Source organism: Oncorhynchus tshawytscha, linkage group LG26, assembly GCF_018296145.1.
Source record: "Oncorhynchus tshawytscha isolate Ot180627B linkage group LG26, Otsh_v2.0, whole genome shotgun sequence".
Lineage (NCBI taxonomy): Eukaryota > Metazoa > Chordata > Actinopteri > Salmoniformes > Salmonidae > Oncorhynchus > Oncorhynchus tshawytscha.
Window position 1 is genome coordinate 3,339,609 of NC_056454.1, and position 18,347 is coordinate 3,357,955.

General features: G+C 43.2%; 1 protein-coding gene across 1 annotated transcript in view; it reads left to right on the forward strand.

Moving 5' to 3' along the window:
* itgbl1 (integrin, beta-like 1) overlaps positions 1-18,347 on the forward strand; it is a 137,438-nt gene that overhangs the window by 17,232 nt on the left and 101,859 nt on the right. The window contains exons 3-5 of the mRNA XM_024388655.2: positions 8,214-8,360; positions 9,004-9,126; positions 12,795-12,935. Coding sequence (XP_024244423.1) covers positions 8,214-8,360; positions 9,004-9,126; positions 12,795-12,935 — 411 coding nt within the window. The remainder of the gene's footprint in view (positions 1-8,213; positions 8,361-9,003; positions 9,127-12,794; positions 12,936-18,347) is intronic.

The following is an 18,347-nucleotide window of genomic DNA, read 5'->3' on the forward strand; positions in this document are numbered from 1 at the left end:
AGGGCTAAACTGGGTTTTCCTCCTTAGGGGGTTTTTCCTCCTTAGGGCTAAACTATGGGTTTTCCTCCTTAGGGCTAAACTATGGGTTTTCCTCCTTAGGGCTAAACTATGGGTTTTCCTCCTTAGGGCTAAACTATGGGTTTTCCTCCTTAGGGCTAAACTATGGGTTTTCCTCCTCCAAACAAATTAGCTGGGCTGACATTGAACTTGAGCTTTTCCTTTGGATGCTATTCATCAGTGACACATGGCCTAGATGTACCGCTAGCCGAAGCAACAAGTAGCGACTGTAGCGACTCGCTGTTGAAGTTATCTGAGAATGAACTGGCTTAAATCTGCAAGAGATGTTCAGCAGCAAGATACATGTATGTTTTGCATGTTGAATTAGCTGTTTGTCACTGCAAAATGTCTGATCATGTGACATTTCTTAAAAGTTTGAGAGACAATATACTATTGTATCCGGTTTGCGATCTCAATCCGCCTGGAGGTTTGATTCGCATGAAGTCCTTGTTTCTTCTGTCCATCTGTTGTGCAGATAGAAAACACAATGTGCATAGTTTTTGTTGATAACAGTACGGCATGGCATGCTTTTGAATAGAATGACGGTAGTCTAATTTAATATCAACATTACAAAGAGGTAACAGAGTTCACTCAGAGGTTGCAGATTCCTAATTTTCCCTGAAAACCCCCGGCGACATAATTCTGTATGCAAAACGGGGCACTCTGCCGAGCGCTCCCAGGATCATGTGAGTCCTAAACATTCCCTAGAAATGTCCATTACTGGGGGGAGATATGCTACTGCAATCCTGTGCAGGACTTACCTGTTATCTGTTTTGTTTTTGTCTTGGTTTGTCCCTGATCGACCTTGTATATTTCTGTCTATTGGCTTAATATAATCAGGAAAGAAAAACAACAGTAAAATAGGAGAGGATCCCAGGAATAAAGTCATATTTAGTGATGTATTGTATGTAAACAGCCACAACTTGGTTGAACTTTCCCCATTGTTGGTCTAGTAACCTTTAATTGGTGCACAATTAAAACATTTTATTCCTTTGGTATAATGTGTTTTTGTTCTGAACGTGGTCCTCTCAGACTCATGGCGACTCGACGTGGCAATGTTTCCATCCCTTTCACAGTGTTTCATTTTTTTTAATAGGATTATTCTGTTTTTTAATGAGCCATGTGAAATAACTGGTTCCTCTCTCTCTCTCTCTCTCTCTCTCTCTCTCTCTCTCTCTCTCTCTCTCTCTCTCTCTACCCTTTTCTCTGATGCCTAATCTTTTCCACTGTCAGACACACTAAGTGAGACCTGGGGCACAACAGGTTACCAGCAGCCTGTTCAAGGTGATCTGAATGTGAATTATGTGCAAAGCTCATTCTTGAAGTAATCATCAGATGAGCCTAGCGAGTGAATGTTGTTTAAAGATGTTAAAAACGTTGCAAATTGTTGTAGGTAGGTCAACCTTCCCATCCAGATCAAGGTGTTCTGCAATACTGCATAAACGGATGCAGTGAGTGAACTCCATGTCTTCCGTACTGAAGAAAAGTATTCACCTTTGCAGATGATAATGGTAATTCGGTCTTGCAAGTAACAATTTATTGCCAAATGGGTTATAATGAAACTTTTATTTGCTTTATTCATTGAAGATGAATTAAAGTCCCAGTGCAGTCAAAAATGTGATTGCTTGTGTTGTATATACATATCCACACTGTGAGGTTGGAATAATATTGTGAAATGTAAAAATATTTGGATAATGGACTTTTAGTGTAAGAGCTGTTTGAAAAGACCGCCTGAAATTTCAGCCTGTTTTGCTGGAATGGAGTTTTGGCCTGCCTGGTGAATTCGTTTATACACCAATAAGAGAGTTCCAAACCTCTCTGCCTATAACAGCTAGTTTTCAGTTTTCCCCTCCCCAGTCCTAATAAAATTATTGCTTGAGAAATTGCTCTTGCAAAGAAGCTATTTTTTGTTATTTTTGACTGTTTTAAATGAAAAAAAATCACAGTAAGGTAATTACCCAGTCATTTTTACCCAGAAATGATATGATATTGAGACGTCTTCATTGTGCCTTTGAGCAACTCATTTTGCATGGGTCAGATGCTCTCAACCCTTTTGGTACGCCAACTCTCCTTCTCTTCCCCCAGAGGACTTTCAGCAAAAAGCTAAATGTCTCTCCAATCTGAAAGAATCTGTAACTTTATGATTTGTGTGGATTTTATCATCTCTCTGTGTCCTCCTCTCTCCTCTATCTGTGAGGGGCGGTTGGTTGAAAGGGACAGTGAGAAAATGGGCAAGAGAAAATCCCTTTTCTGCTGATTGACTGCCCTAGCTGTGCTCTGTCAGAAAGGTCTTTAGATGTGTGTTCAGTTCTCTCTCTCTATCTCTCTCTCTCTCTCTCCCTCCCTCTCTCTCTCTCTCTCTCTCTCTCTCTCCTCTCTCCCTCCCTCCCTACTGAAGGCTTTGGGGTTTCAGAGTCTCCTTCACTGTTCTGTTCCAGTCAGCCCTGCCACGGCACAAGGCGATCCCACCCCAGGGGAGTTTACGTAATTCTGGGCTTGGCTTAATCTGAAATCCACCCTGCCTGCCTCTGAGTAGTTCCGACTCCTTTGGACACGACAGTTGTGGGTGTCTGGCAGATGCATCATCTTGGTCAAGTTGAGTACACGTCAGTGTGCTGTAAGAAAAAGGTTTCCCTACATTCCCCAAATGCAGGAAAGAGAGAGTTTCCATGGCTCACTTGAGCATCAATCTTATATCCTCCAAAATTCAGGCAAACTGTTGTAGAACATATGTTGGCATTATGATCCACAACCCAGACGTCACAGGAAAGACGTAATATTCTGGTTGTTGTCTGGTTAGAATACAACCACATAAAGACTTCTCTTATTTGTTGCGGGAAAAAAACTTTTTTTTTCAGCCAGTATACAACCTGACCGAGATAAGATTGCCATTGCAACCAGTTTTCCCCCTGGGAAAGCTCTCCTCTGGCATTTGACGTCCTCATTGCAATTGTTGAAGTTATTGAAAATGTCCAGTCCCTTCGTCCACCAATAGAACAACACCTTTTGTCAACTATGGATTTACTGGTCTCTGAATTTGCAGCAAGGATTCTACAGTACTCTGCTGTACTTATTATTATACTTCATTACCCTGTCCCTCATTCTCCATTCCTTTCCTTCATGGCGTATATTTCGATGTGCTCTAATACAGATGTGATGCACTGTGTGCTTGTATGATGACTCACCTAATGGGTCCAGTGTGGCTATGAAGGAGAGGTTGAGAGCTGCTCTCTGATGTGTGTTCCTCAGGGAGTTACATTAGGCCGCTTCATGCTTGGAACACTGCAGCCATGTGCCAGCGCAATGATCATGAATAATACTGTGGTGCTGTGGTGGTGGACACTATTTTTGGGGGATCCTTTTAGCTTTTTAGCACTACTGACAGAATTACTGGCAGAATTTTTTATATTTTTTACTCTGCATAATCTCTTTAACTGTATGTACCTGGCTGTTATCCTTCCATTATATACTTTCCAGCAGTTCAGAGTTCTGGAAAATCAGTGGACAGTTATTGCCCTTCGCTTCTATGAAAAAGAAACAAACATCACAATGCGTTTTGGACTTATAGAATGAAAATGACTGATTTACTGTTACTTATCACTCAATTTCGGGGTCTAACTATGACTCTGATCTCTATCTCAGTTTTCTGCGGCTCTATAAGGATAAATAATTACTTGAAACATGTGACTCCTTCCTCGCTCGCTTAAGACGTGACCTGACGTGTAGCCATTTCACGCTCCACATCACACAAGAAAAGAGAACAAGGATGGAATAATTACTTACCAAAATGTTTCTTTGTTTAATAGAGACTGTGGGTGAAAAAATGCCATCAGACTATAAAACCTGGGAACCAAGCAGTAAATGAACAAAGAAGACAATCAAACATTTTTCCTAATTTGCTCATTACAGAACCAGGTTTTCAACTTGGGGTCCTCATCGTTTTTGTATAATAGTCTTGAATTAAATCAAATTGTATTTGCCACATGCTTCGTAAACAACAGGTGTAGACTAACAGTGAAAGGCTGACTTGTGGAGGTTGTATTAACTTAACTAGTTAACTAGTTTGAGATTCTTAATGACAGTCCTGTTCTCCCTTTTTAGCTAATTTCACGAGTACTTTAAATGTTACATATCCCTGTGTTTATATATTGTTGAAATCCACTCCATATACAGCTGTATGTGTCATGGTAAAGTCTAATGAGTAGCTCATAACAAGAATGACACATCACCATCATTTTTAGCTGAACAGCCAGGGTAGGTTATATCACTCAAGATTGCTTCATTATTATCTTAAACTGTGTTTCAAACAAGCCCACTTTGTTGTTCACCTCTATCTAAATGATATATCCCCCATTTATCAGCGGACAGGAAAGACGTGACTGGAACAAAAACACTCAAATTAGCCTCCTGAATGAGTCATTGCTTCTCTCCCCATCAACAGTTTATCTGACGGTGACGGTGCATCACCTATCTTTAACTCGCACAGCTGCTGGGCTTGATAAAGTCTTTCCCAAGGCCTTATTGGCTGAATCTGTCTGTCTGCCTCATTATCATTGGCTGGGTCTATCTGTCAGAGCGTGTCATTGGCTAAATATGTCTGTCAATCAGTACAGAAGGATCTGGGCACCCTATGGCTGAGGGAGTTTGCTACCAAGGAGAGGTCTTAAACTGAGGAGGGACAGCAAGCCCTGCTATCTCCTTGGCACGTGCCACACAGAGACTGATGAAATGCACAAAGACCTCACCCTGCATCTGTTTCGAGTTTTGACACTTCAAGTTTCCTCTGTCCTCCATCAACATATGGGCCTCACGGAGTTGGCAAGAGCACAAAAAGATGTGGGAGCGGGCGAATAGTCATTAAGTTGTTCAAACACTTCAATATACTATAGTAACATGTACAGCTGTGATGGCGGAACCCTCAGCCTGCCTGGGCTTGGCTATGTGTCTTTCAGTTGAAGGTTATTCAGATGGACGCCATATTCTGGGGTTGGGTTTGGTCTGTGATGTGCTGACAGCTTTGATGATAGCTTTAACACTCGGAGAAGCTAGTGTTGTTGAGAATACAGCTGCTCTGAAGCTACCCACAGGACACATTCTGTCCACAGCTAGCCCCCATTGTTGTACTTCATAGTAATGATAATAATATAGATCTATTTTACATCTAGATAACAAACATTTCTCCATACTTTTGGGTTGTTTTTGATTGCTACATTGGCAAAATACTTAGCGTGAAAGATTAATCCTGCATTTTTTTCCCTTTCTTCTAAGAAGGATATAATAAAATACATGAGCATCAAATCAGTAAATACTTGAGATTGAAACCTTCACTTGAGTTATGTACTTAAACAACAGCAACAAGGGGAGAGAATGGAGACATTTGATTGTGGACAGTTCCACTTTTTGCATGGCATTTTTACGATAAGTGTTTTGGATAGAACAACACTACATGATATGAAATAACCTGGGCATAAAAACTCCTCTGCAGTCTGGTGGGACAGACCAGTAATGAGAGGAGCATGATGAGGACAAGGCCTATTTTTATGGCCTGATGGATAGCCCTTGAAGAGGACATCATATTTCCATGATGGACGAGGCAGACAAATGATGGAGTTTGACATGCAAGGCCCCAGCAAAACGCGACAAGAGCAACATTTATAATAACTTGTCAACAGACCTCATTTTCATTGTATGAATTCCCCTGTGTTCAACATTGCACACTTCAGCTATTAGAATTATGAGTAATGGTACACAGACAAAGCAGTTTCACAAACCCTCCGAATACCTAAACGTGTTTTTGGCCCTCAATTTCAGAGACGGAAAAGAGATATACTTGATTACAGTAAACAACCGCTAATCTTCACCACTGAAATGTGTTATACAGAAGATTAAAGTGATTCGAACAAATATGGCTGTGAAACCACGCAACAAATATGGTTTCTTACACATTTATTGGAAAATGTGTTTTAACATAATGTACCCAGCTAGCACATTTAGCTCCTTGGAAGTTATGGAAACATATTTTTTGGGTTTCCCATTGGTTCTGGGAATGAAGCTGACCGGTAAAAATGAGTGTTTTTTCTGAGAAGTTCTGAGAACTGAAGTGGAAATTTTGCCTGTTTTGGGAATGTACATTTTTAGGGTAAAGGGAAATTCTGAGACCTTTTTACTATGGTTCCCTGGAGGTTTTATTAAAGTTCTGAGAACGGAAATTAGAGGTTATTTGAAGGTATTTAAATTACGTTCCGAGAACATGTTGCAATAAGACTTTTAAGGCTAGCATACCATTTTTTTTTACTCATACAAAGCTGTTTGTTTTAAAGGAGTGCTTGTTTCAAAGGAAACAAGCACTCATTAAAATCAGGTGTGGCCAATACACCTGACACACTTAATTAACAAAATAGAGCAGGGATCTCCAACTCTGTTCCTGGAGACCTACCGTCCTGTAGGTTTTCACTCCAACCCTAATTTAGACCACCTGATTTGAACTATTAGCTGGTTGATAAGCTGAATCAGGTTAGTTACACCTGGGGTTTGAGCGAAAACTTACAAGAGGGTAGCTCTCCAAGAACAGTGTTGGAGAGCCCTGAGATAGAGGATATAGAGAGTTTGCTTGATGCTGAGAATGGAATGTATATGTTTATAAATAACATTCCTGCAATGTTCTCTGAATGTTACTAAAGTTTTTACGGAAAGCTTTCTTAACGTTCTCTGAAAACAATTCGAGAAAATTACTTTAAATAGAACCACGAGAAAACCTGTAGGAAACCTTATGCTGAAGTACTGAAATTCCCACAGAAGAATGTTGTTTCTTAACGTTCTCTGAACTATTTCAGAACATTCCCAAAGTCAAACAAGTTGGAGAATGTTGCTACTACAACACCACCAAAATTGACATTAAATGTAATTATGTTTGAACTTTTAGAAAAAATTCTGTTAACTTCAAGTAATGAAATACCAAGAAAATAAATAAAACATTTGGTCAAGTTCCTTAAATGTGCGTAAAATGTTCCAAAGTCAACTATCCTGCACCATTCCCAGAAAGTTGTACCAAGGTTGTATACAAAATAACCAAAGGACAACCAATTTCACCAAGCTCGCCAAACTCTTAAGAAGCATTTGGTTATCAGAACGTTATGTGCTACCTGGGTATTTTCTTCCCTTTTCAAAGTCGTCATGTTTCATCTGCTGAAACAGGGAGAGAGAGAGAGAATGGGGAAAAGAGAGGGAAAGAGTGTGAGAGAGAAACGCAATGAGAGAGAGAGAGAGAGAGAGAGAGAGAGAGAGAGAGAGAGAGAGAGAGAGATTGAAACTCAAAGAGAAGTGTACATTGTGGTAGGTGCAACAGAGATCAATGAGAGGGAGAAAGTATGTGTGAGAGAGACGACCTTAAGGCAGCAGAACCCTTTTTGATTAGGAAGAATTAAAATGCTTATTTTTGTCTATCAATCATGTCTGTAATGGTGTCAGAAGCAGTTAAGCCTATTATCCTGCTGGCCTTATTACATCAGTTACGCAATCTAATGTAGGTCTGCCTTTAGAGCAAGACGGCCTAGACCCTTTTCTATTCTACCTAAACCCTCTTCTCTCTCAACACTTTGTTTTAAGACGTGATATTTGAATAATATTACAATAAGAATAAATACTCTATAGTATAAATGCTAATCATCATGGCTTTACTTGTGTAATGTAAGGGGTGACAGGTAGCCTAGTGGTTTGGGCCAGTAACTGAAAGGTTGCTAGATCGAATCCCCGAGCTGGGGATTTTTGCAAGGTAAAGATCTGTCGTTCGGCCCCTGAACAAGGCAGTTAACTCACAGTTCCTTGGCCGTCATTGTAAATAAGAATGTGTCCTTAACTGACATCCCTAGTTAAATAAAGATGTAGTGATTGGATTGGAGGACTATTGCATCATCTGGTTAGACTGAAGAGCTTTAGCGTCTTAGCAGAACGTGCAGGTGAGTGTCTGTGCACTTGTGTGCCTGTGTGCCTGTGTATTAGCAATACATTGTGTGTCTGCATGTGAGAACTTCAATGTGTACACTATGTACTGTGCCTTCAACATCAGCTGATATACTCCATTGTCTCTAAATGCTATAACTTAGGTCTACACCTCTCACAACGTTTGATCTGACTCTGCTATCTCCCTTCCCCTGTAGGCCACGGTGTGTGTCACTGTGGGAAGTGTGAGTGTGATGAGGACTGGTTCGGGGAGGCCTGCCAGTACCAGGAAGACTGTAACCTGACCAACAAGAAGAGCAAGGAGCTGTGCAGAAACCCACAGGGAGTAGTGTGCTCCAACGCAGGTATACCGTACTATGCCGTCACTCCTCAACCTCTTTCATTTTGACACAGGTATCTCACCTCACTCTTTGTTGCTAACAAAATTATGACACATGCTTGATTATCCCTGTGTTGTCTCTATTATTCTCTCTCTCTCTTATGTGAGCACAGGTACACAACTAAAATTACACAGACACAGGAAAAGTAGCTGTGGCTTCGTCCCTAATTGCACCCTATTCGCTATATAGTGCACTACTTTTGAGCAGAGCCCTATGGGCGTGCTTGCGCATCTTTCCCATACCCACCTGTGGATAACCCTAACGATCTTACCTCTGACCGTGTGTGTGTCTGTGTGTCTGTGTTTTTGTGAGTACGTGTGTGGCCTTGATTGCAAGACCAATCAGCATGTGTGAATGCAAATCCGTTCACAGCATGCTGTCACCCTGCCTTACGGACCTAAAGCAGATGCACACTCAAACACTGCACAGGCTTCACAGCCTGAGCACCAACACACACGTGGAGACACACAACCCCTCGCAAAGCACATCTGCAAACCAGCTGTGTCCTCACCCCTTAATGTGCATCACATCAAGACAGACAGACAGATGAGACACACACACACTCACACCACAGACACACACACACAGACGTTTGTGTCTCTGACAGGCTCCTGTCACTGCGGCAGCTGCATGTGTCACAACCCCGATGGCAAGAGTCTGGTAACAGGACGTTTCTGTGAGTGTGACGACAGCGAATGTCTGGACGAGGACAACGGAGAGGTGTGTGGAGGTACGCCCCTGAGCCTGTGTGTGGTGTGTGTGGAGGTAGCCACTAGAATATGTCCTCCACATCAAACAGACCATTGTTTCCACTGAGACAGACTGTGTTATCATCAAATTGTTTTCTCTGACCTCATTTTGAATATCATTTAAACAAATAGCTGTACTGTTATAGATGCAGGATTTGATGGAAACTGTCTCCAATATTGGCAGTGGTATGCTCTCTTACTCCCACCCTGGTCGTGTTAATCTAGCTGGGATTCAGTAAACTGCAGCTAGTGAACATTGCATGTTCAGAAGAAGCAGCATCTCCCCTATATAGAGGGAGTTGACACTAGATTAAGGAACTGGCAGTCCTGTGGCATCAACCGTTTAGTTCTGACAGTAAACCTGGCTGAAATGCTATCCAATGTACGCAACCAGTAGCAAGTGTCAAACTCCCTCTATCTGGGACATGCTGTGCCTGAGCAAATCAAACGCACTTATTTTTTCCACAGATAGGGGAATGCCATATTCCTTTCAGACAGGTTAGAAATAGAGTGGGAGACACGGGGATTGACACGGGGATAGACACTGGGATAGAGATGGGGATAGACACGGGGATAGACACTGGGATAGAGATGGGGATAGACACGGGGATAGACACTGGGATTGACACGGGGATAGACACGGGATAGAGATGGGGATAGACACGGGGATAGACACGGGATTGAAAAGGGGATAGACACTGGGATAGAGATGGGCATAGACACGGGGATAGACACGGGGATTGACACGGGGATAGACACTGGGATAGAGATGGGGATAGACACGGGGATAGACACGGGGATTGACACAGGGTTAGACACTGGGATAGAGATGGGGATAGACACGGGGATAGACACGGGGATTGACACGGGGATAGACACTGGGATAGAGATGGGGATAGACACGGGGATAGACACGGGGATTGACACAGGGATTGACACGGGGATAGACACGGGATAGAGATGGGCATAGACACGGGGATAGACACGGGGATAGACACGGGGATTGAAAAGGGGATAGACACGGGGATAGACACGGGGACAGACATGGGGACAGACACGGGGATTGAAAAGGGGATAGACACGGGATAGAGATGGGCATAGACATGGGGATAGACACGGGGATTGAAAAGGGGATAGACACGGGATAGAGATGGGCATAGACATGGGGATAGACACGGGGATTGAAAAGGGGATAGACACGGGGATAGACACGGGGATAGGCACAGGGATTGACACGGGGATAGACACGGGATATGGATGGGGATAGACACGGAGATAGACACGGGGATAGACACGGAGATAGACACGGGATAGACAGGGATTGAAAGGGGATAGACACGGGATAGAGATGGGCATAGACATGGGGATAGACACGGGGATTGAAAAGGGGATAGACACGGGGATAGACACGGGGATAGGCACAGGGATTGAAACGGGGATAGACACGGGATATGGATGGGGATAGACACGGAGATAGACACGGGGATTGAAAAGGGGATAGACACGGGGATTGAAAAGGGGATAGACACGGGGATAGACACGGGGATAGACACGGGGATAGGCACAGGGATTGACACGGGGATAGACACGGGATATGGATGGGGATAGACACGGAGATAGACACGGGGATTGAAAAGGGGATAGACACGGGGATTGAAAAGGGGATAGACACGGGGATAGACACGGGGACAGACATGGGGACAGACACGGGGATTGAGACAGGGATAGACATGGGGATAGACCACAGGCTTTGCACAATCAAATGCACTTCTGACAGTGCAATCTGTAAAGCTTCTGTGAATAGGAAAAACATTCCACAGTTTAATTTGAGAAAAGGTTAATAGGAAGTTAATTAAAGATTGACCTAATGTTTTCTGAATCACTTAGTGGTGTTATTATACTTATCCATAGGTTCCTGAAGGTTTGGGATCCCCTGGTTGTGAACTTTAATTAACCATTCGCTAATTTAATTTGAAATAAAACACATTATGTTCTCTCCCCATCAGTCCATTGTGAGAGAAAGGCACTACATTTTTTCAGGAGATTCAAAGCACAGAGATTGACAGTGCCTGCGTCCCAAACGGCACCCTATTCATTATTTATGTATGTATATATAGGTGATATGGTGCCATTTGGGACACAGCCGGTGTCTGTAATAACTGTAATTAAAGGTGAACCTAATTACCAGGATATACAGTGCCTTCAGAAAGTACTTGACTTTTTTCACATTTTGTTGTTTTAGTCTGAATTTAAAATGGATTCAATTGACATTTTTGTTACTGGTCTACACACAATACCCCATAATGTCAAAACGGAATTCAGTTTCTCAAAAATGTTCAAAAGTTAATTAAAAAGGAAAAGCTGAAATGTCTTGAGTCGATTAGTATTCAACCCCTTTCTTATGGCAAGTCTAAATAAGTTCAGGAATAAACATGTGCGTAACAAGTCACATAGTAAGTTGCATGGACTCACTGTGTGCAATAATAGTGATTTTTGAATGACTACGTCATCTCGGTACCCCACACATACAATTATCTCTAAGGTCTCTCAGTCAAGCAGTGAATTTAAAACACAGATTCAACCACAAAGACCAGGGAGGTTTTCCAAAGCCTCACAAAGAAGATCACCTATTGGTAGATGGGTAAAGAAAAAGAAGACACAGAATATCCCTTTGATCATGGTGAAGTTATTAATTACACTTTGGATGGTGTATCAATTCACCCATTCATTTGATCTTGACAAACAAAGATACAGGCGTCCTTCCTAACTCAGCTGCCGGAGAGGAAGGAAACCGCTCAGGAATTTCACCATGAGGCCAGTGGTGACTTTAAAATAGTTACAGAGTTTAATGGCTGTGATAGGAGAAAACTGAGGATGGATCAACAACACTGTAGTTACTCCACAATACTAACCTAATTGACAGAGTGAAAAGACGCATCCTGTTTGCAATGTTAGGGGCAAATGACTGAGTACCACTCTCCATATTCAAGAATAGTGGTGGCTGCATCATGTTATGGGTACATAGCCTTGGGAAGATTTTTGGGGGCGGGGTGCTGAGAATGTTTTTTTTGCCTGCACTAAAGAGGGCTATGTCGGTCCGCTAATACCGGGACTGTTAAAAGCCCAGTGCGCTGACAGAGCGTTAAGCATTTTGAAAACAATAACGGGCAAATGTTGCACAATCCAGGTGTGGAAATCTCTTAGAGTTACCCAGAAAGACTCACAGCTGTAATCACTGCCAAAGGTGCAAAAAAAGTGGACACAGGGGTGGGAATTCTTATGTAAGTGGGATAGAATACATCTGTATTTCATTTTCAATAAATTTGCAAACATATCAAAACACGTTTTCGCTTTGTGTAGATGGGTGAGGAAAAAAATGTATTTAATCCATTTTCAATTTATGAATGCTTTCTTAAGGCACTGTAAAAGGGGACTACTTTCCTTAATTTATGTGGCTATAAAAGTACCTTCTGTAATTATCCTCTGGGATAAACCTACATTGACACAAATATTCCAAAAGGCAGAAAATGTTTACCCAAAGTGACACCCAACGATTCAACAATGATAACAGGTTTCTTGTTGTATGCTATGTAAAGATGAAGGCGTTTGTTCGTCTCCGTGTGACTGTTGCATTCTGTTCTGCTTCCAGGCCACGGTCAGTGTTACTGTGGCAACTGTTACTGTGCGGCCGGTTGGCATGGAGACAAATGTGAATTACAGTGTGACATCAGCCCGTGGGAGAGCAAGCGGAGATGTACGTCTCCGGATGGCAAGATCTGCAGCAACAGAGGTCGGTCCCACTGAGTCTCTGAATGAGTGAGTGAGTGAGTGAGTGAGTGAGAGAGTGAGTGAGTGAGTGAGTGAGTGAGTGAGTGAGTGAGTGAGTGAGTGAGTGAGTGAGTGAGTGAGTGAGTGAGGTGTAGAAAAGGAGAGAGGTGTAGAAAAGGAGACAGGTAGAGAGGTAGAAAAGGGGAGAGGTAGAGAGGTAGAAAAGGAGAGTGGTAGAGAGGTAGAAAAGGAGAGGTAGAGAGGTAGAAAAGGGGAGAGGTAGAGAGGTAGAAAAGGAGAGTGGTAGAGAGGTAGAAAAGGAGAGGTAGAGAGGTAGAAAAGGAGAGGGGTAGAGAGGTAGAAAAGGAGAGAGGTAGAGAGGTAGAAAAGGGGAGAGGTAGAGAGAGGTAGAAAAGGAGAGGGGTAGAGAGGTAGAAAGGGAGAGGTAGAGAGGTAGAAAAGGAGAGTGGTAGAGAGGTAGAAAAGGAGAGGAGAGAGGTAGAAAAGGAGAGGGGAGAGAGGTAGAAAAGGAGAGTGGTAGAGAGGTAGAAAAGGAGAGTGGTAGAGAGGTAGAAAAGGAGAGGTAGAGAGGTAGAAAAGGAGAGGTAGAGAGGTAGAAAAGGAGAGGGGTAGAGAGGTAGAAAAGGAGAGAGGTAGAGAGGTAGAAAAGGAGAGAGGTAGAAAAGGAGAGAGAGAGGTAGAAAAGGAGAGAGAGAGGTAGAAAAGGAGAGAGAGAGGTAGAAAAGGAGAGAGAGAGAGGTAGAAAAGGAGAGACAGAGAGAGAGAGAGAGGTAGAGGAGAGAGAGAGAGGTAGAAAGGAGAGAGAGAGGTAGAAAAGGGGAGAGAGAGAGGAAGAAAAGGGGAGAGAGAGAGAGAGAGAGGTAGAAAAGAGAGAGAGAGGTAGAAAAGAGAGAGGAGGTAGAAAAGGAAAAGGAGAGAGAGGTAGAAAAGGAGAAAGAGAGAGGGAGAGGTAGAAAAGGAGAGAGGTAGAGAGGAGAAAAGGAGAGAGGTAGAAAAGGAGAGAGGTGGAAAAGGAGAGAGGTGGAAAGAGAGAGAGAGGTAGAAAAGGAGAGAGAGAGGTAGAAAAGGAGAGAGAGAGAGAGGTAGAAAAGGAGAGAGAGAGAGGTAGAAAAGGAGAGAGGTAGAAAATGAGAGGTAGAAAAGGAGAGAGAGAGGGGTAGAAAAGGAGAGAGAGGGAGAGTGAGAGGTAGAAAAGGAGAGAGATGGAGAGAGAGGTAGAAAAGGAGAGAGGTAGAGAGGTAGAAAAGGAGAGAGGTAGAAAAGGAGAGAGGTAGAAAAGGAGAGAGGTGGAAATAGAGAGGTAGAAAAGGAGAGAGGTAGAGAGGTAGAAAAGGAGAGAGGTAGAAAAGGAGAGAGGTAGAAAAGGAGAGAGGTGGAAATGGAGAGGTAGAAAAGGAGAGAGAGAGAGAGGGGTAGAAAAGGAGAGAGAGAGGTAGAAAAGGAGAGAGAGAGAGAGAGGTAGAAAAGGAGAGAGAGAGAGAGGTAGAAAATGAGAGAGAGAGAGAGGTAGAAAGGAGAAAGAGATAGAAAAGGAGAGAGGTAGAAAAGGAGAGAGGTAGAAAAGGATAGGTAGAAAAGGAGAGAGAGAGAGAGAGGTAGAAAAGGAGAGAGAGAGAGAGGTAGAAAAGGAGAGAGAGAGAAAGAGAGAGGTAGAAAAGGACAGAGAGAGAGAGGTAGAAAAGGGGAGAGAGAGAGGTAGAAAAGGAGAGAGAGAAAGATTTTTTTAAATCCTTCATTTTGTATATTCCACTGAAATTCTCATCTGAGCATGGACAGGCATGAGAAAAAGTCCACTGCAGAAATTGTCCCCGTGAACTTTTCAGCAAAAAATTAAGTGTAAGTGGTACATGGACTGAACTCGACCATAGAGCTGAATTTCTCAATTGTGGTCAAGTGGACTTCTGACACGGAGTGAATACAACCTTTACCACTCTACTTACCTATACTGCAGAATGAGAGAGAGAGAGAGAGAGAGAGAGAGAGAGAGAGAGAGATTGAAACTCAAAGAAGTGTACATTGTGGTAGGTGCAACCGATAGAGCAATGCAGAAATAAAACCTACAGTTGGGTTACCCTACTAGAAACCTACAGTTGGGTTACCCTACTAGAAACCTACAGTTGGGTTACTCTACTAGAAACCTACAGTTGGGTTACCCTACTAGAAACCTACAGTTGGGTTACCCTACTAGAAACCTACAGTTGGGTTACCCTACTAGAAACCTACAGTTGGGTTACCCTACTAGAAACCTACAGTTGGGTTACCCTACTAGAAACCTACAGTTGTGTTACCCTACTAGAAACCTACAGTTGTGTTACCCTACTAGAAACCTACAGTTGTGTTACCCTACTAGAAACCTACAGTTGGGTTACCCTACTAGAAACCTACAGTTGGGTTACCCTACTAGAAACCTACAGTTGGGTTACCCTACTAGAAACCTACAGTTGGGTTACCCTACTAGAAACCTACAGTTAGGTTACCCTACTAGAAACCTACAGTTGGGTTACCCTACTAGAAACCTACAGTTGTGTTACCCTACTAGAAACCTACAGTTGTGTTACCCTACTAGAAACCTACAGTTGGGTTACCCTACTAGAAACCTACAGTTGGGTTACCCTACTAGAAACCTACAGTTGGGTTACCCTACTAGAAACCTACAGTTGGGTTACCCTACTAGAAACCTACAGTTGGGTTACCCTACTAGAAACCTACAGTTGGGTTACCCTACTAGAAACCTACAGTTGGGTTACCCTACTAGAAACCTACAGTTGGGTTACCCTACTAGAAACCTACAGTTGGGTTACCCTACTAGAAACCTACAGTTGTGTTACCCTACTAGAAACCTACAGTTGTGTTACCCTACTAGAAACCTACAGTTGGGTTACCCTACTAGAAACCTACAGTTGGGTTACCCTACTAGAAACCTACAGTTGGGTTACCCTACTAGAAACCTACAGTTGGGTTACCCTACTAGAAACCTACAGTTAGGTTACCCTACTAGAAACCTACAGTTGTTACCCTACTAGAAACCTACAGTTACCCTACTAGAAACCTACAGTTGTGTTACCCTACTAGAAACCTACAGTTGTGTTACCCTACTAGAAACCTACAGTTGGGTTACCCTACTAGAAACCTACAGTTGGGTTACCCTACTAGAAACCTACAGTTGGGTTACCCTACTAGAAACCTACAGTTGGGTTACCCTACTAGAAACCTACAGTTGGGTTACCCTACTAGAAACCTACAGTTGGGTTACCCTACTAGAAACCTACAGTTGGGTTACCCTACTAGAAACCTACAGTTGGGTTACCCTACTAGAAACCTACAGTTGGGTTACCCTACTAGAAACCTACAGTTGTGTTACCCTACTAGAAACCTACAGTTGGGTTACCCTACTAGAAACCTACAGTTGGGTTACCTACTAGAAACCTACAGTTGGGTTACCCTACTAGAAACCTACAGTTGGGTTACCCTACTAGAAACCTACAGTTGGGTTACCCTACTAGAAACCTACAGTTGGGTTACCCTACTAGAAACCTACAGTTACAGGTTACCCTACTAGAAACCTACAGTTGGGTTACCCTACTAGAAACCTACAGTTGGGTTTACCCTACTAGAAACCTACAGTTGGGTTACCCTACTAGAAACCTACAGTTGTGTTACCCTACTAGAAACCTACAGTTGGGTTACCCTACTAGAAACCTACAGTTGGGTTACCCTACTAGAAACCTACAGTTGGGTTACCCTACTAGAAACCTACAGTTGGGTTACCCTACTAGAAACCTACAGTTGGGTTACCCTACTAGAAACCTACAGTTGGGTTACCCTACTAGAAACCTACAGTTTCCCTCAGTCCAAAATCAGGCGTTGTGTTTGGTTTACAGTGCCTGTGGTGCCTGACTAATCAGTGAGATTGTGTTCAACTGGAGGAAGAAGAGCTGCAGGTGTCCCAGACTGCAGTAGTCACTCTGTGAAAGGAAATAGACACACCCAGTGTGTGTGTATGTGACTCTCCAAGTACCATTTAATTTACTTCAGCATAAAACTTCAGTCTAAACTGACATAGAAACAAGCCATTAGTAATAGGAACATTTGATTTTGAACATTCTTTGGAAACAATGTAAAAAGTGGCAAACACTTAAAATCTTTGCTGGAGAACTATGTACTGTAAAAGCCTATAATAATATATATATATATTTTTAATGAACATCCTCAATTCTTCTGGGTATGGACTACAAGGTGTCGAAAGCGTTCCACAGGGATGCTGGCCCATGTTGACTCCAATGCTTTTCAGAGTTGTGTAAAGTTGGCTGGATGTCTTTAGTGTGGTGGACTATTCTTGATACACACAGGAAACTGTTGAGTGTAAAAAAAAACAGCAGCGTTGTAGTTCTTGACACACTCAACCAGTGCGCCTGGCACATACTACCATACTACGTTAAAAGGCCCTTCAATCTTTTGTCTTGCCCATTCATTCTCCCTCTGAATGGGACACATATACAACCCATGTCTCAATTGTCTCAAGCCTTAACAATCCTTCTTTGACCTGTCTCCTACCATTCATCTACACTGATTGAAGTGTATTTAACAAGTGACATCAATAAGGGATCACAGATTTCACCTGGATTCACCTGGTCAGTCTATGTCATGGAAAGAGCAGGTGTTCTTAATGTTTGGTAGACTCGGTGTCTATCTCAGAGATATACAGGTCCAGGTGTAAAAGTCAGGACGCGTGGTTTGTATTCATGTTTTTAGAACAGTGATATTGTTAGTGGCATGAAACAGCATGGCTCTATAGCCAGGGATGCCTGAGCTCCAGGGTTCCCAGTAGGGGTAGGAGATCCAGGGCCAGAGGCCAAGTCTGCCATGTGTCTGCCCTAGTCAAGAGGCCTGCCAACTGACCTGGCTCCCCCAGGGCTCCCCTGTCCTGCCCTGTCCTGTTGCGCCTGATAAGAGAAAATGGGATTTCCACTGGCAACTGCTCAACCGGCACCCTGGCTTAGACTCATCAGAGGGAAAAGAATGAGAGAGAGAGTTGGAGGTACGTGAGCTAGGAAATTAGAGGAGAGTGGGTAGGAGGATAGAGAAAGGGCATGGGAGCCACGGTTGTTCCACTATCACAGATTACCTCCAGACCTGACCATGCTTGACGATACATCTGCCTATACTATACTTAATCTTATTCTCCTCCCCCTGCCTGAAATCCTGCTTTCTGACTTTCTGCTCATTGCCGTACCCCTACCTTGGCTCCTGCTTTTGCTCCTGCCATTGCCCAGTGCCCCACCCCTAGGCTCCTGCCATTGCCCAGTGCCCCACCCCTAGGCTCCTGCCATTGCCCAGTGCCCCACCCCTAGGCTCCTGCCATTGCCCAGTGCCCCACCCCTAGGCTCCTGCCATTGCCCAGTGCCCCACCCCT